This window comes from Coregonus lavaretus (genome assembly GCF_964263955.1).
Source record: "Coregonus lavaretus genome assembly, chromosome: 16".
Classification (NCBI taxonomy): Eukaryota; Metazoa; Chordata; class Actinopteri; order Salmoniformes; family Salmonidae; genus Coregonus; species Coregonus lavaretus.
The window spans coordinates 9,469,194-9,488,569 of NC_140003.1; the positions used below are offsets into that span (position 1 = coordinate 9,469,194).

Sequence of the window (19,376 nt, forward strand, 5' to 3'; positions counted from 1 at the left end):
CCTCCAAGCTCATCATGAAGCTCGAGGCCCTGGGTCTGAACCCTGCCCTGTGCAACTGGGTTCTGGACTTCCTGACGGGCCGCCCCCAGGTGGTGAAGGTAGGAAACAACAACTCCACTTCCCTGATCCTCAACACTGGGGTCCCACACAGACAGTGAGTGTGGTGAAGAAGGCGCAACAGAGCCTCTTCAACCTCAGGAGGCTGAAGAAATTTGGCTTGGCACCTAAAACCCTCACAAACTTTTACAGATGCACAATTGAGAGCATCCTGTCGGGCTGTATCACCGCCTGGTACGGCAACTGCACCACCCGCAACCGCAGGGCTCTCCAGAGGGTGGTGCGGTCTGCCGAACGCATTACCGGGGGCAAACTACCTGCCCTCCAGGACACCTACAGCACCCGCTGTCACAGGAAGGCCAAAAATATAATCAAGGACATCAACCACCCGAGCCACTGCCTGTTCACCCCGCTTTCATCCAGAAGGCAAGGTCAGTCCAGGTGCATCAAACCTGGGACCGAGAGAATGAAAAACTGCTTGTATCTCAAGGCCATCAGACTGTTAAATAGCCATCACTAGCACATTAGAGGCTGCTGCTTTCTATTGAAATCACTGGCCACTTTAAGAAATGGAACACTAGTCACTTTAATAATGTTTACATATCTTGCATTACTCATCTCATATATATATACTGTATTCTATAATATTCTACTGTATCTTAGTCCATGCAGCTCTGTCATTGCTTGTCCATATACAGTGGGGAGAACAAGTATTTGATACACTGCCGATTTTGCAGGTTTTCCTACTTACAAAGCATGTAGACGTCTGTAATATTTATCATAGGTACACTTCAACTGTGAGAGACGGAATCTAAAACAAAAATCCAGAAAATCACATTGTATGATTTTTAAGTAATTAATTTGCATTTTATTGCATGACATAAGTATTTGATCACCTACCAACCAGTAAGAATTCCGGCTCTCACAGACCTGTTAGTTTTTCTTTAAGAAGCTCTCCTGTTCTCCACTCATTACCTGTATTAACTGCACCTGTTTGAACTCGTTACCTGTATAAAAGACACCTGTCCACACACTCAATCAAACAGACTCCAACCTCTCCACAATGGCCAAGACCAGAGAGCTGTGTAAGGACATCAGGGATAAAACTGTAGACCTGCACAAGGCTGGGATGGGCTACAGGACAATAGGCAAGCAGCTTGGTGAGAAGGCAACAACTGTTGGCGCAATTATTAGAAAATGGAAGAAGTTCAAGATGACGGTCATTCACCCTCGGTCTGGGGCTCCATGCAAGATCTCACCTCGTGGGGCATCAATGATCATGAGGAAGGTGAGGGATCAGCCCAGAACTACACGGCAGGACCTGGTCAATGACCTGAAGAGAGCTGGGACCACAGTCTCAAAGAAAACCATTAGTAACACACTACGCCGTCATGGATTAAAATCCTGCAGTGCACGCAAGGTCCCCCTACTCAAGCCAGCGCATGTCCAGGCCCGTCTGAAGTTTGCCAATGACCATCTGGATGATCCAGAGGAGGAATGGGAGAAGGTCATGTGGTCTGATGAGACAAAAATATAGCTTTTTGGTCTAAACTCCACTCGCCGTGTTTGGAGGAAGAAGAAGGATGAGTACAACCCCAAGAACACCATCCCAACCGTGAAGCATGGAGGTGGAAACATCATTCTTTGGGGATGCTTTTCTGCAAAGGGGACAGGACGACTGCACCGTATTGAGGGGAGGATGGATGGGGCCATGTATCGCGAGATCTTGGCCAACAACCTCCTTCCCTCAGTAAGAGCATTGAATATGGGTTGTGGCTGGGTCTTCAAGCATGACAACGACCCGAAACACACAGCTAGGGCAACTAAGGAGTGGCTCCGTAAGAAGCATCTCAAGGTCCTGGAGTGGCCTAGCCAGTCTCCAGACCTGAACCCAATAGAAAATCTTTGGAGGGAGCTGAAAGTCCGTATTGCCCAGCGACAGCCCCGAAACCTGAAGGATCTGGAGAAGGTCTGTATGGAGGAGTTGGCCAAAATCCCTGCTGCAGTGTGTGCAAACTGGCCACAGGAAAGACCTACAGGAAACGTATGATCTCTGTAATTGCAAACAAAGGTTTCTGTACCAAATATTAAGTTCTGCTTTTCTGATGTATCAAATACTTATGTCATGCAATAAAATGCAAATTAATTACTTAAAAATCATACAATGTGATTTTCTGGATTTTTGTTTTAGATTCCGTCTCTCACAGTTGAAGTGTACCTTGTCATGAGCCCTCTCACTCCACCGGGTTACCACCTTAATTTGTTTCCACTATCTTCCACTCTGCTCACCACTCTCTCTCTACTCAGCCTAACTAGCTCCACCTGTCCCTGCTCTGCTCGGCTCTAATTACTCTGCCAGCTGCGCTGCATTACCCACTACCTCTCCCAGTATTTAAAGCCCTGTCTTTCAGCTCTCCTTTGTCAGATCGTCTGCAAAGCTCACACCCGGAACCTGTTTGCTCGCGCTTCTGGCTCACCCTTGTTTTGTGACCCCGGACCTGCCTGATTCTTGGATACTCTTCTGCCCCAGGAAAACCAGACCTGCTTTCTGCCATTACGACTCCTGACTACTCTTCGATCCCGGTAACTCTGACCAGCCTTCTGCCTTGCTACAACGTATTTGGATTTCCCTTGAACTGTACTTCTGCCTTGTTTCATCCGCCCCGTTGTGTCTGTGTTTCCCCCCCCCCCAGGACTTCTGGACCACCAACCACCGGCGTCATAGGACGCATCGCTGCCACTGGGGGGGGCACAGATCCAGCACATTGGACGGAATCCCTGTTATTCCCAGTAACCCCTGGAGCCTTCACTCACTCCCTACTTCCCTTTTCCCTTAAGTTTTAATAAACTTTCTGGTGTGACGCAATTGTGGTCCTCTGGTCGTCTGTCTGAACCGTGACAGTACGATCTGACCATCATGGACTCAGCGCACACTTCCCCCGACATGGAAACCGACGAACCTGAGCAACCCACCGCCATGCTACGCCTGGAACACACTGAGAGAGAGCTAGCCCGCATGAGCGGCGACATCACCTCTCTGCTTCAGGTCGGCCACCAACAGCATCAGCAGTTCCAGCAGCACCAGCAGCAGTTCCAGCAGCAGCAACAACAACTCGCCATGATCATCCAACTCCTCACCAACCTTACCCCAGCCACTCCGCCCACCGGCCCGTTTCCAGGCAGTCTGCCCACCAGCCCTGCCCCCGAGTTACCTGCCCCGGTCATTGCAGCCGCTGCTCCGGAACCCAAGATTGGAAACCCCGAGCGGTTCAACGGCGATTCTACCCAGGTCCGGCCATTCCTGACTAGCTGCCGACTTCAGTTCTCCTTGCAGCCAAGGACCTTCGCCACGGAGGGGGCTAAAGTTGGGTATGCCATCACTCACCTGACGGGCCGAGCTCGACTCTGGGGAACAGCAGAGTTCGAACGTCAAACCCCCGCATGTGCAACCTTCGACCTGTTTGCTGAGGAGATGCTGAAGGTGTTTGACCTGGATTCACCAACCGCAGAGGCGTCTCGTGAACTGTTCAGTATTCGACAAGGCAGACGTACAGTCGCAGACCATTCCATCGACTTCCGAACCCTGGCAAGACGAAGTTCTTGGAACACACCATCGTTGGTGGACGCGTTCTTCCATAGCTTGGCTGACTATATCAAGGACGAGTTGGTCTCCCATGAACTGCCTTCCACTCTTGATGAAGCCATCGCACTGACTGTCCGGATCGACAGAAGGATACAGACCCGTCGTCGTGAGAGGGGGCGCCAAGGTCCACCAACTACCGGCATTCGGAGAGATCCGACTGGGCTCCTGTCATCTACTGCCACTCACCCAAGTCAGCTTGATCAGTCTGAGCCTATGGAGATTGGGCGAGCCTCTCTCACTCCTGCAGAGCGCCAGCGCCGCTTCACCTCAAACCTCTGCCTCTATTGTGGAGGTGATGGACATCGTGTGGTAACCTGCCCTTTTAAAGGCCGAAGCTCACCGGGCATAGGGGGAGTCCGGTTGAGCTCAATGACCATCCAGTCCTCCGACCGCAAACCCCTGCTGCAAGTTCACCTCCGCCTCTCTGACTCAACTCACACCCTGGCTGCTCTGGTGGATTCTGGCGCCGAAGCCAACATAATGGACATCAAGCTGGCACGCCAACTGGGACTGGAGAACCTCCGTTTGACACCTCCTATTCCTGCCCGGGCACTGGACGGACACTTACTCGGATCGGTCACTCATGTCACGGCCCCGGTCTCGATGGGTCTGTCCGGAAACCATCAAGAAACTATCCAGTTTCACCTGCTCCCCTCTCCAGGCCAACCCCTCATCCTGGGTTACCCATGGCTCCGCCGGCACAACCCTCAGCTCGACTGGGTGACCGGGGTGATCAGGGAGTGGGGAGAGGACTGCCACCGAACCTGCCTGCTTGCTGCCGCACTACCCCCTCGGCCAGTACCTACTAACTCCGCTCCTGACCTCTCCAATGTCCCAGAATGCTACCATGGTCTCAGAGAAGTGTTTAACAAAGCAAGAGCCACATCTCTGCCCCCTCACCGACCGTACGACTGTGCCATCGACCTCCTCCCTGGAACAGCCCCTCCAAAGGGCCGTCTTTATTCGTTGTCTGCTCCTGAAAGAAAGTCCATGGAGGACTACATCAATGACTCTCTGTCCGCAGGATTAATCCGTTCATCTTCATCTCCTGCTGGTGCTGGCTTCTTCTTTGTGGGGAAGAGGGACGGATCTCTTCGCCCCTGCATCGACTACAGGGGACTCAACGACATCACAGTGAAGAACCGTTACCCTCTGCCTCTGCTCACCTCTGCTTTTGAGTTGCTCCAGGGAGCCACTGTTTTTACCAAGTTGGATCTCAGAAACGCTTACCACCTAGTGCGGATCCGGGAGGGAGATGAATGGAAGACCGCATTCAATACACCAACAGGCCACTACGAGTATCTGGTTATGCCTTTTGGCCTCACCAATGCTCCTGCTGTGTTCCAGGCTCTAGTGAATGATGTACTGCGGGACATGTTAAACAAGTTTGTCTTCGTTTACCTGGATGACATCTTAATCTACTCCAGAAACCTGTCTGAACACACCCGCCATGTCCAGCAAGTCCTTCATCGTCTTCTGGAGAATTCCCTCTACGCCAAGGCAGAGAAATGTGAGTTTCACGTCAAGACAGTGGCCTTCCTGGGGTACATAGTGGCAGAGGGAAGTATCCAAATGGATCCTGCCAAAGTATCAGCAGTCACTTCATGGCCAGTTCCGGAGAACAGAAAGAAGCTGCAACAGTTTCTGGGGTTTGCTAACTTCTATAGAAAGTTTATCCGGAACTACAGTACCGTTGCTGCCCCTCTCACTGCTCTAACCAGCACCAAGCAACCCTTCACCTGGACCCCAGCAGCCGACAAGGCCTTCAGTACCCTCAAGGTAAGGTTCACCTCCGCTCCCATCCTCCAGATGCCTGATGTGGACCGGCAATTCATTGTGGAGGTGGACGCCTCGGATGTGGGAGTTGGTGCTGTGATTTCTCAGTGGGCTGCGGAGGATAGGAAGCTCCATCCCTGTGCCTTTTTCTCACGTCGGTTGTCCCCCTCTGAGTGCAATTACGACATAGGGAACCGAGAGCTGCTGGCTGTGAAGCTTGCCTTGGAGGAGTGGCGTCACTGGCTGGAGGGGTCCACCATTCCATTTCTCGTTTGGACCGATCATAAGAACTTGGAGTACATCCGCACGGCCAAACGGTTGAACTCCAGGCAGTCCCGCTGGGCCCTGTTCTTCACCAGGTTTAATTTCACTCTGTCATACCGGCCTGGATCACGCAACACCAAGCCAGACGCCCTCTCCCGTCAATTCCAGAAGGATGACAACCCCTCCAAGGATCCTGTGTCGATTCTGCCAAGTCCCTGCATCGTAGCAGCTCTGACCTGGGCTGTTGAGGAACAGGTGCTGGAAGCTCTCCGTAACCAGCCAGGTCCCAGCACTTGCCCAGCTGACCGCCTTTTTGTCCCCGAAAACCTGAGGTCCCAGGTCGTTCAGTGGGGACATGACTCCCGCCTAGCTTGTCACCCTGGCTCCACCCGCACTTACAACCTGCTCGCCCAGAGGTTCTGGTGGCCCTCTCTGAGAAAGGATGTACGGGAATTCGTCCAAGCCTGCCCCATCTGCAACCAACACAAGTCGTCCTGCCAGCCCCCAGCCGGATTGCTGCAGCCCCTGCCGGTGCCCAGACGTCCCTGGTCTCACATCGCCCTTGACTTTGTCACGGGGCTGCCCCCTTCAAGTGGCATGACCGTCATTCTCACCATAGTTGACCGATTCAGCAAGATGGCACACTTCATTCCCCTCCCCAAGCTCCCAACCGCCAAGGAGACCGCCCAGGTGGTCCTGGAACACGTCTTCCGGATCCACGGACTGCCAAAGGATGTAGTTTCTGACCGTGGTCCACAATTCTCCTCCGCTTTTTGGAAGGAGTTCTGTCACCTGCTGGGAGCCACAGTCAGTCTGACTTCCGGATTCCATCCCCAATCCAATGGGCAGTCAGAGCGGGCAAATCAGGAGCTCGAGAAGGCACTGCGATGCATGACTTCACGCAACCCCCACTCCTGGTCGCAGCAATTGACATGGGTGGAGTACGCACACAATTCTCTGACCTGCTCTGCCATCGGTATGTCCCCTTTCCAATGTGTTTATGGATACCAGCCTCCTCTATTTGCCAGCCAGGAAGGGGAGGTTACTTGCCCATCTGCACTTGCTTTTGCCCGTCGATGTCGCCGCACCTGGTCACAAGCCCGAGCCACACTCCTCAGATCCGTTGCCAGCTACACTACCGGGGCCAACCGTCGGAGAATTCCTGCTCCCACCTACCATGTTGGTCAAAGGGTGTGGTTGTCATCGAAGAACCTGCCACTCAGGGTGGAGTCGCAAAAGCTGGCACCTCGGTTCATTGGCCCATTCCCTATCATAAGAGTGATTAGCCCAACTGCTGTCCGGCTCCAACTGCCTAATTCCATGAGGGTGCACCCCACTTTCCATGTGTCTAAGATTAAGCCCATTCATGAGAGTCCGCTGGTCCCTGCTGCGCCTTGTCCTCCTCCTCCACAGCTCGTCGATGGTGGTCTGGTTTACACCGTCCGCCGCCTGCTTCGGTCCAGACGGAGGGGTAGGGGTCTCCAGTACCTCATTGACTGGGAGGGCTATGGACCTGAGGAAAGGACCTGGGTGCCAGCTAGTCGGATTGTGGATAGGACTCTCATCACCGCCTTCCACCAACGGCATCCTGATCAACCTGCAATCCGTAGGGGCCGCCCCAGAGGGGTCCCTAACCGTCCTGCCCGCTCGGCTTCCTGTCCTGTGCCTGATCCTGTCTCGGGACCTGTCCCATCTCCCGACCACGGCCCTCCGGCTTCCTCCGAGGATGAGGACGTTCACTCGGACCGTTCGGAGGAGTTCTAGCCCTCCTCCGGCTCCCCTCCTCCCGCCCGGCGTGGTGTTGCTCTTGGGACTTCTGGGGCCGTCCCTTGGGGGGGGGGTTCTGTCATGAGCCCTCTCACTCCACCGGGTTACCACCTTAATTTGTTTCCACTATCTTCCACTCTGCTCACCACTCTCTCTCTACTCAGCCTAACTAGCTCCACCTGTCCCTGCTCTGCTCGGCTCTAATTACTCTGCCAGCTGCGCTGCATTACCCACTACCTCTCCCAGTATTTAAAGCCCTGTCTTTCAGCTCTCCTTTGTCAGATCGTCTGCAAAGCTCACACCCGGAACCTGTTTGCTCGCGCTTCTGGCTCACCCTTGTTTTGTGACCCCGGACCTGCCTGATTCTTGGATACTCTTCTGCCCCAGGAAAACCAGACCTGCTTTCTGCCATTACGACTCCTGACTACTCTTCGATCCCGGTAACTCTGACCAGCCTTCTGCCTTGCTACAACGTATTTGGATTTCCCTTGAACTGTACTTCTGCCTTGTTTCATCCGCCCCGTTGTGTCTGTGTTTGCCCCCCCCCCAGGACTTCTGGACCACCAACCACCGGCGTCATAGGACGCATCGCTGCCACTGGGGGGGGCACAGATCCAGCACATTGGACGGAATCCCTGTTATTCCCAGTAACCCCTGGAGCCTTCACTCACTCCCTACTTCCCTTTTCCCTTAAGTTTTAATAAACTTTCTGGTGTGACGCAATTGTGGTCCTCTGGTCGTCTGTCTGAACCGTGACATACCTATGATAAAAATTACAGACCTCTACATGCTTTGTAAGTAGGAAAACCAGCGAAATCTGCAGTGTATCAAATACTTGTTCTCCCCACTGTATGTATATATTCTTAATTCCATTCCTTACTTAGATTTGTTTGTATTGGGTATATGTTGTGAATTGTTAGATATTACTTGTTAGATATTACTGCACTGTCGGAGCAAGAAGCACAAGCATTTCGCTACACCTGCAATAACATCTGCTAAACACGTGTATGTGACAAATAACATTTCATTTGATTTGAGTTGAAATGGGCTCTCATGAGGACCACCACAGGAATGGAAGACCCAGAGTTACCTCTGCTGCAGAGGATAAGTTCATTAGAGTTACCAGCCTCAGAAATTGCAGCCCAAATAAATGCTTCACAGAGTTCAAGTCACAGACACATCTCAACATCAACTGTTCAGAGGGGACTGTGTGAATCAGGCCTCCATGGTCGAATTGCTGCAAAGAAACCACTACTAAAGGACTCCAATAATAAGAAGAGACCTGCTTGTGTATTTCCCGAATTCAAGGCACACTTAACCAGCATGGCTACCACAGCATTCTGCAGCGATATATATCATTTGTTTTTCAACAGGACAATGACTCAACACACCTCCAGGCTGTGTAAGGGCTATTTTACCAAGAAGAAGAGTAAGGGAGTGCTGCATCAGATGACCTGGCCTCCACAATCACCCGATCTCAACCCATTTGAGATGGTTTGGGATGAGTCGGACGGCAGAGTGAAGGAAAAGCATCTAACATGTGCTCAGCATATGTGGGAACTCCTTCAAGGCTGTTGGAAAAGCATTCCAGGTGAAGCTGGTTGAGAGAATGCCAAGAGTGTGCAAAGCAGTCATCAAGGCAAAGGGTGACTAAATATATTTTGATTTGTTTAACACTTTTTTGGTTACTACATGATTCCATATGTGTTATATTTTGATGTCTTCACTATTATTCTACAATGTGGAAAATAGTAAGAATAAAGAAAAACCCTTGAATGAGTAGGTGTGTCCAAACTTTTGACTGGTACTGTACATACTGCATGACATGGTGGTTGGACAACTCTTAGGTTATGTTACAACATTACGGTATGTTACTTCATATTCATAAATATGGTATGCAGTACTGTCACAGAAACGATGGAGGAGTGGGATGAAGGGATGAGTGAGGGAGGGATGTAAAGAAGGGTACTGAATGAAGAAGAAAGTGTGTTAGTAAGTTGTTGTCACAACAAGAGGGGAGAGGAGGGAAGAAAGGCTTGACAAAATCAAGTTGTTTACAGGAAGACTGTGAGCGTCATTTTTTCCACCACAATTAAAATGTAATCTTTCCTCTGTGGAATTTCACGTGGTCAGAGGCTGAAGTTCAGAGGTCAAGGCACCTGCTGAATGTCCTGGGTGTCCATGAGTGTTCTGGTGGTCCCCTCTAACCTCTCTCTCTCTCTTTCTCTCTCTCTCTCTCTCTCTCTCTCTCTCTCTCTCTCTCTCTCTCTCTCTCTCTCTCTCTCTCTCTCTCTCTCTCTTCTCTTTCTCTTTCTCTTTCTCTTTCTCTCTCTTTCTCTTTCTCTTTCTCTCTCTTTCTCAGGTTCAGTTACTCCCATGTTTGTGAGGCTGCCTTGTGGAGGGGTGGGGGTAAGTCACTCTCATCTTCTTCTTCTCTCCTGTATAAATAATGGTGCTGTTTGTTCTCCCACCACACATACACACACACACACACCACCCTGGAGCACCAGAGGCAACCAAAACTGTTGCTCTGCTTTCTGTTGAGTGGGTAATTGTGACCAGATGTTTTCTATAAACAAGCTGTGTGCTGTAGAGTGTGTGTGGGTGGGGGGGGTGCACTTTCTGTGTGTTGTGTGTTCAGAGAGACACTTGGGGGACGACGACGACGATGACGACTGACAATGGTGTCTGTGTGTGGGTGCACATGTGTGCTTCCACTTCAGTGTGCTTGTAAATGTAAAGGTATTAGGTCAAAATAAGGTCAGCTGGGGCAGTGTATGTGTGTGACCCCTCTATGTGTGCATTTGATTGCGAGCCCAAGTTTGTCTGTCTGTCTTCATGGGGAGTGTGTTCCCTTGTATATGTGTTCGAGAGTGTGTGTATGTGTGTATGTGCATGCGTATTGGAGGGAGTGGGTGAACTCAGGTCATGTGTGTTTGTCGCTCCCTAGGTCAATATGTTAGTCAAACTGATTTTCCATCCCCCTCTCTCTCACTTTTTCTCTCCCCCCTCTCTCTTCTCCCTCTCCCCCGCTTTCTCCCCCATTCCCCCCTCTTTCTCTCTCTCCCTTGCTCTCTACCCCCCCCTCACCCCCACCCCCTTGCTCCTTCTCCACAATTCTCTTCTCCCCACCCTGTCTCTCCCCCTGTCTCCCCCTGTCTCTCCCCCTGTCTCTCCCTCTCTCCTGTCTCTCCCTTCCCCTGTCCACCCCCCTCTCTCGGGGGTAGCTAGCTGGGTCTGTCACGGTGCCTGCTGCCGCTGGTGGGAAACAGAAGGGGCTCTGCTCTGTTTTAGGGAAATGGCACTAAATTGTTGTCTTCCTGTAGTCCCAGCACAGCGCCTCCGCTCGTCAAATTACCCTGTCAGCCTGAGCAGAACCACCACTCTTTCATTCCAACACGCTCCGCCCTCTCTCCCCACTCTCTTTGGTCCCTGGTCCCTCGCTTTTCCCTGTCTTTCTTGGTCGTACTGGCATGCGTCTTTCACCTCTTCTTACATTCAAAAGTCGCTTTTGTCAGGAGTACTCTACTTTTCCAACGTTGCGCTTTCTTCTCTGTTAGTGACTAGAACTGCTGACGCACTGTGTTCCTTCCTCGCTCAATCTTCTCCTTTAATTTACTCCTCAGTTTATCCCATTTCTTCTTCTTTGTTTTTCTAGCTTGCTCACTTGTTCACTCAATAACTTGGTCACTATTTTCCTTGATCGCTTTCTCACTTACTCACTCACGCACTCACTTCTCTGGTGCAGCCATCACTCTTCAGTCAACTCACCCTCCCTCTCCCCCAACCAAATTTCCCTCTCTTCCCCTCACCCCTCCATTCCCCCCAGTCTTCTTTTTATCGTAAATGCACCACAGACCCGTAATTCGTGACAAAGTCCTTCTTGGCGCGACTTGAAAAGGCCCACGTTTTCCTTTTTTCTCTAGCCTTGAGCGTTCATGCAACTGAAAGCCAAATGCAGCAGGCAGGGATCGCCAGAGTCAATGTGTGCTGAGTCTGTCGGAGACCCCAAGGTTCACAGAAACCCTGCACGTCCCCACACACTCCCTCTTTCGCTCTCTCTCTTCTACTCTCTCTTTCCCTCTGCCAGGTGTTTCCTTCTCTTAAGATTATTCCATCTCAGAATTCAGTCGGTCATCCCAGGTGTTTGTGTGTGTGTCTGTGTGTCTGTGTGTGCCTGTGTGTCCGCGTGCATATGTGTCTGTGTGTGACTTCAAGTTAGTTCCAGGGTCAACCCCTTGATCAACAAAAAAGCAGATTTTTTTTTAACATGCAGACAGTGTAACAACGAGGATTTAAGAGTATCTATGCTGATTGTGTTACAGCGGTGTGTAGACGTTAGAGCTGTGTGTAGTCTGTGACAGTATGTGGAGTATGGACTAGTGGTGTGTAGAGTGTGTGGCGGTGTAGAGATGTACAGTTGAAGTCGGAAGTTTACATACACTTAGGTTGGAGTCATTAAACTCGTTTTTCAACCACTCCACACATTTCTTGTTAACAAACTATCGTTTTGGCAAGTCGGTTAGGACATCTACTTTGTGCATGACACAAGTAATTTTTCCAACAATTGTTTACAGACAGATTATTTCACTTATAATTCACTGTATTACAATTCCAGCGGGTCAGAAGTTTACATACACTAAGTTGACTGTGCCTTTAAACAGCTTGGAAAATTCCAGAAATTGATGTCATGGCTTTAGAAGCTTCTGATAGGCTAATTGACATTATTTGAGTCAATTGGAGGTGTACCTGTGGATGTATTTCAAGGCCTACCTTTAAACTCAGTGCCTCTTTGCTTGACATCATGGGAAAATCAAAAGAAATCAGCCAAGACCTCAGAAAAAAAATTGTAGACCTCTACAAGTCTGGTTCATCTTTGGGAGCAATTTCCAAACGCCTGAATGTACCACGTTCATCTGTACAAACAATAGTACTCAAGTATAAAGACCATGGGACCGCGCAGCCGTCATACCGCTCAGGAAGGAGACGCGTTCTGTTTCCTAGAGATTAACTTACTTTGGTGCGAAAAGTGCAAATCAATCCCAGAACAACAGCAAAGGACCTTGTGAAGATGCTGGAGGAAACAGGTACAAAAGTATCTGTATCCACATCAAAACAAGTCCTATATCGACATAACCTGAAAGGCTGCTCAGCAAGGAAGAAGCCACTGCTCCAAAACCGCCATAAAAAAGCCAGACTACAGTTTGCAACTGCACATTGGGACAAAGAGCGTACTTTTTGGAGAAATGTCCTCTGGTCTGATGAAACAAAAATAGAACTGTTTGGCCATAATGACCATCGTTATGTTTAGAGGAAAAAGGGGTAGGCTTGCAAGCCGAAGAACACCATCCCAACCGTGAAGCACGGGGGTGGCATCATCATGCTGTGGGGGTGCTTTGCTGCAGGAGGGACTGGTGCACTTCACAAAATAGATGGCATCATGAGGAAGGAAAATTATGTGGATATATTGAAGCCATCACAAAGCCCTGACCTCAATCCTATAGAAAATTTGTGGGCAGAACTGAAAAAGCGTGCGCGAGCAAGGAGGCCTACAAACCTGACTCAGTTACACCAGCTCTGTCAGGAGGAATGGGCGAAAATTCACCCAACTCATTGTGGGAAGCTTGTGGAAGGCTACCCAAAACGTTTGACCCAAGTTAAACAATTTAAAGGCAATGGTACCAAATACTAATTGAGTGTATGTAAACTTCTGACCCACTGGGAATGTGATTAAATAAATAAAAGCTGAAATAAATCATTCTCTCTACTATTATTCTGACATTTCACATTCTTAAAATAAAGTGGTGATCCTAACTGACCTAAAACAGGGAATTTTTACTAGGATTAAATGTCAGGAATTGTGAAAAACTGAGTTTAAATATATTTGGCTAAGGTGTATGTAAACTTCCGACTTCAACTGTATGTAGTGGTATGAAATGTGTGCGAGCGCGTTTTACTATACTTGTGAGTGCCAGAAGTCCTCACAAGAATGGTAAACCAACTAAAATTCTGACATTTTGCCTGTCCTCACTTGTAAAAAGGCTGCTTTAGGTTTAGGGTTAGAATTAGGGTTAGGGATTAAGACTAGGGTTAGGTTTAGGGTTAGGAATTAGGGTTAAGGTTAGGGTTAGGGGTTAGGGAAAATAGGATTTTGAATGTGAATCAATTGTTGATCCCCAAAAAGTCCTCACAGGAATAATAAGGTGTGTGTGTGTGTGTGTGTGTGTGTGTGAGATTGGGACCACGGGGCAGGTGTGTGTCAGCATAATCAGCCCTGACTGATGAATGCCTGGCCTCTCTCTCTGACCATGTAGGTACACACACACACACATATCCACAACACCAAGACTAGCCAGCTCCTCCCAACCCATCCCCCATCTCTCTCCATGTCTTCCTCCCCTTCGTAATATTTCTCTCCATATATATCCCCCATCTCTTCCAAACTTACTCGCTTGGCTCAATATTGACACTCCATGTCTGTGAATATAAGCCATCTCAGCTCTCTCCTCCCCTTTAAAATCACACCTCTCCTAGCATCCCCCATGGGACCCCAGTAGAAGCACATTCAAAGACTCACTTGGCGGACAGACGTGTGAAGAGCAAAGTCTCTTCCCCTGCCCTTTAGATTGATGTGTGTGTGTGTGTGTGTGTGTGTGTGTGTGTGTGTGTGTGTGTGTGTGTGTGTGTGTGTGTGTGTGTGTGTGTGTGTGTGTGTGTGTGTGTGTGTGTGTGTGTGTGTGTGTGTGTGTGTGTGTGTGTCTGTAAGGGAAGTCATTCACGTCAGTTGGATAGACCCGGAACTCACTCTGAGAGTCTCTTTACTGCTCCCTCGTTTTGCTTAGCAATCAAGTCCCTTTTTTCCTTCTTTCTGTGCAAGCTGTGATACAATAGATTTGCAACACCGTGTGTGGTTAGGGGCTTTGTACTGTAGCTTGTGTGCTCATACCTCCTTTCACTCTCTCACTCTGGAAGGGTTGCGAGGACAAATAGCACCACAACAATCCTGGTCCAACATTGTCCTATTATTTAACCTGTTTATATTGTACATTATACATGCACATTAAAACCTTCCTAATATTGAGTTGTACCCAGCAGCGCTGCAGTTCTTGACACAAACCATTGTGCCTAGCACCTACTACAATACCCCATTCAAAGGCACTTAAATATTTTGTCTTGCCCATTCACCCTCTGAATGGCACACACACAATCCATGTCTCACTTGTCTCAAGGCTTAAAAATCCTTCTTTAAACTGTCTCCTCCCCTTCATCTACACTGATTGAAGTGGATTTAACAAGTAACATCAATAAGGGATCATATCTTTCACCTGGATTCACCAGGTCAGTCTATGCCATGGAAAGAGCAGGTGTTCATAATGGGTTGTACCCTCAGTGCATATTGTGCATTATATAAATGTGCATTTGTGTTTTGTGTTCACAGGTGGACAGTGACACCATTTGGAACGAGGTCCACTCGTCCAGCGCTGCTCGTCTGGCTGTGGGCTCCGTTGTGGAGCTTGTCTTCAAAGTGGCGGCTGCAGAGCTCAAGGTTAGCCTCATGTCCCTCGTCACCGTGTGTTTGTGTATGCGTCTGTCTGTCTGCCTGTCTGTCTGTATGCCTATTACCAATGATAATGCCATCTCGCAACTGATGCTAAATGCTAATACTAGCACCATCTCAGGTGAACAGGTGGCAGAGTGGAGCATTGATAATTAGACCTCATTAGCAGTGCTAACGCTAGCCCCACTCAAGTGAATAAAAGGGCTTGTGTATCTTCATTAATTTAGCCTTGTTAGCCGTGCTAGTCGTACTCACTCTTAACACCTACAGACTCGGTAGGAATGCACCCCACCCCGCTCCCCACCACTAAGCTCTCATTAGCACCTTTCAGACAGACACCCCCGCCTTCCCCACCTGCCCGCCTGCCTTCCTGTGTCTGTGGCTGTGCCCGACTATCGCTTGAACCCCGCTGGCGACCTAGCACATGGGCACCACTAAGTGGCTAACGCTAACAGTCCCTGCTAACAAGCCGGCTTTATTAGCCTGCAGACCGCAGCAGAGCAGAGCTGGGTAATGGAGACTAATGATAATTCCTCTCAGAGCCGTTAGTATAGCATGCTAAATTACTAACACTCACATTAAGTTTCTGGTAGGACTTAGGGCTTCAACTAGCACTTTCACTCTACTTGTTATAGTAGTGTTGAAAACATGATCTATTGTTATTTGAAGGTTGTTGTTAGGAGTGTATCAGTTGAAATGAGTATGTATGCCATCTAGTGAACAACACTTGTTATTGTTACTGAAATGAGTGTTTGATTCATTTACTTGTTTGATTCATTCACTGACTCGTTTGTTCATCCATTAATCTATTTATCAATCAAACCCTGATGGATTTATCGAGGACATGGGCCCCTTGTAGCTCAGTTGGTAGAGCATGGCGCTTGCAACGCCAGGGTTGTGGGTTCAATTCCCACGGGGGGCCAGTATGAAAAAAATAAAAAATATATGTATGCACTCACTAACTGTAAGTCGCTCTGGATAAGAGCGTATGCTAAATGACTAAAAATGAAAATGTAAAAAATGGTCTCTCTGACCTGAAATAATCATGAAAATGTCTGCACTCTACATAGGGGTTGGAGGAAGTTATCTCCTTGCCGCTTAACCCCATCTTAGTATACACACTCACCTGCAAACCCCCTGGCCTGTCCAAGTCAGCATTGTCAACGTATTTAAATCACACACCCTCACTCTCACACACACACAACTCTTTCAAAGCGGCCCCTATCAACAGACAGGATCTGAGTCCCTCCTCTCCCTCTGCTAGAATATTATCCTCTGTGGCCAGGCGAGGTGGAAAGTAATCTACAGCAGCTGCCTCAACATCATTAGACTGGACTACAGGGACACAGGTCCCCTCACTACGTCCCCGCATACCACAGTCAGTCACGGCCCCAAAACACTGGGCGTCCCCATATTACACAAGGACCCTAAACAGTCCCCTAGGTCCCCACATTAACACAGCATCCACTCCTCGCACTGCTACTCCCAGCTTACAGACACACGTGTGTGTGTGTGTGTGTGTGGCGGGAGGGGTTGTGTGTCTATGTCTCTTCAACAGTGTCTGACCCTCCGCCCTGTCAATGGCAAAACAATTAACTGTGAGCCATAGGGGGATTTAAGGTCAGAGAGGGAGAGAACTGAATATTGCATGGAGAAACTGGAATGTGTGCATGGGTTGGTGTGCAGATATGTGTGTGTGTGGGTGTTTTCGTGTGTGTGCGTTTTTGGGGTTCTGCGTTTATCTGAGTATGAGTGTCTGTCAGTCTGTGACTGCTCAAGGCCTTATGGGTAACATGGTTCCGTCTTCTCTGATTGGCAGAATGGTTTTGCTGTAGTCCGGCCACCTGGACACCACGCAGAGGAGAGCACACCTATGTAAGTCCCACCCCTTTTATGTTTCTTCCATCTCATTGGATCAGATCTTGTTGACGTCATTGCGGAACAATAAAGAGATTTCGAGCAAAATCAAATGATCAGAACCTGTCAGACTCAATAAATGTATGTTCTCTTTATGTCTCCCACCCGCCCTCTCTTATCATTCCATCACAAAGGGGATTCTGTTACTTCAACTCAGTGGCCATCGCAGCTAAACTCCTGAAGGAGAGGCTCAGTGTCAGTAAGATCCTGATTGTGGATTGGGTAAGTTTACCTTGGACTTCCTGTGCTTCCACACAGAATAAGGCAACAAATAATGTGACCTATCTTTCATAAAATGTTTTCATGTTCTGTGAGTCTAATATAATGACAATACATCAGGGTTCTATATCTATGAAACACATAACGTCAGTCGTTACAATCTGTCAAATTGAAAATAGTCCACATGCCCAGGAAGAGATGTGCGTGTCATCATGGCTGCTGGATGTTGCTAGGATCGTTGCTGGGTTCATTATACGGCTTCCCAAAGCCTTTTAACCCCTTTTCATTTCCTCCTTTTGATGAGAGAGACTTCTACAGCTAGCCCTGTCATCCAGGGAGCAAGGGCAGTTTTTTCTTTTTTTACTCCTTTCACTCTTTTGTATTAGAAAATGTCTCGATGTAGAAACTTATAAAGCAGGGGGAGACTGTAAAAAAGGACACTCGGTAAAAAAATTACCTTCTTTAAAATGTGTCAATTGTATGAGATAATGCCTCAATATAGACGTTTAAGTCACTTTTTTAAAATATGTTTGACTATGTGGGAAGGTCTGCTAAAATGAAATGGATATCATAGCCAAAAGTAATAGATACTCTCACCCAGCAATGGGATTTTTTAGGACTGACTTAATCCAATTGTATGCCTAAAACATATGCAACCCTCTGAACTGGTCACAAAGAGTTTGTAGGGTTGTAGTATGTTAGATAGTGGCTAAGCATGGCAATTGATTGAGTTTGTTTCAGGGTGTCCACTTGTCTACTTTGGTGTAACTCTTCTATGTCCAACTGACGACTGATTCAAGGACGATTTTGTTGTTTAGCGCACAATGCTTATGAAGAGGTTTTTTATGTGGAGATCTGATCCTAAATCAGTTGTTAGAGGCAGGACGTAACCAAAGCATCTACCCCGCCCCTCTCCATATCTGCCAGGATGTTCACCATGGCAACGGCACACAACAAGCATTCTACAGCGACCCCAACGTTCTCTACCTGTCACTCCATCGCTACGACGATGGCAACTTCTTCCCTGGCAGTGGAGCGCCTGATGAGGTGAGTGGCAGAGTTGGGGACACGCTCGCGCGTGCGTGCATGTTTGTCTATGTTCACTTTGACAGGCGCTTTCTGTTCTTCACATCACTGGCACACATGTAGACAGACACTGGTAGCTCAACTCCCTGCACAGTGTGCAGGATCTCAACACCACTAGTTTCCTCTTGCTAAGGAAAAACAATTTACTGAAGAATGGTGTTGCAGAATTCCGGTCACTTTTCCCAAAGTTCCCAGGTTTTCCAGAATTCCTGTTTGGAGGATTCCAGATTCCTGGAAAACCTGGGAATTTGGGGAAAGTTACCGAATTTTGCAACCCTATTGAAGCACTCACTCTGTTGAACACGGACCATAAAATTAAATGGTGGCCATGTTTCAACAGTCAAAACACTTGGTAGTATAATTTCCATCACTGGCTCAATAACCAACAATGACCATAGGATTGACCCTTCGCTAAGCCCCGCCCGCCTTAGTTACTGTACAAGCATTTTACTACATTTCGCTACACCCACAATAACATCTGGTAAATATGTGTATGTGACCAATATATATATTTTTTTACTCTGCCAACATTTTCCAGGGAAGCCCAATTCCCCATTCAACCACTGGCTAAATTCCCTCACAATGATCTCAAACTGTGTTTTTAATACGCAATGAAATTAAACACAGACTACCCCTTGCTGATCAGGAAACTCTCGGGTATGTTGTTGTGGACTGTCATTACAATTGCTTCACGGGAACCTGGTAAAATGAAGGTTTTAGTGTGGCTAGCCACTGAATTCACTGTCACCATGCAGTCAAAGCTACTAACCACTTTTGGAGCTAACTAGTGCTCTCAAATCGTTTCCAAAAGCAGATGAGAGTTATTCAGAGTATTCATAACATGTCTAACTTAGCTAGCTAACATATATTTAGAGAAAACAAGTTATATTAAGTGTCTAGCTAGCATTAGCAACGTTTGGTGGTCAATGAGATTGAGAGCTAGCTAGCTAACCAACAATGTAACAAAAGTATAATTTCTGATTTGAAACGCTTCATCAACAGGCTCTGCATTTAAGGATCACAGTAACAAGTACTTCTGGTGCACTTTCATGCGTGTAAAATGTGAGCTTGTCTGAGCAGTGTTGCCAA

The 19,376-nt window shown here is 48.3% G+C and overlaps 1 protein-coding gene across 8 annotated transcripts in view; it reads left to right on the forward strand.

The window, feature by feature from the left end:
• Positions 1 to 19,376, forward strand: part of LOC311144040 (histone deacetylase 4-like) — a 184,699-nt gene that overhangs the window by 123,855 nt on the left and 41,468 nt on the right. For all 8 annotated transcript variants that reach the window (XM_084179974.1, XM_084179972.1, XM_084179973.1 and 5 more), the window contains 5 exons: positions 9,870 to 9,916; positions 14,946 to 15,053; positions 16,885 to 16,940; positions 17,117 to 17,204; positions 18,129 to 18,248. In XM_084179974.1, coding sequence (XP_084036100.1) covers positions 9,870 to 9,916; positions 14,946 to 15,053; positions 16,885 to 16,940; positions 17,117 to 17,204; positions 18,129 to 18,248 — 419 coding nt within the window. The remainder of the gene's footprint in view (positions 1 to 9,869; positions 9,917 to 14,945; positions 15,054 to 16,884; positions 16,941 to 17,116; positions 17,205 to 18,128; positions 18,249 to 19,376) is intronic.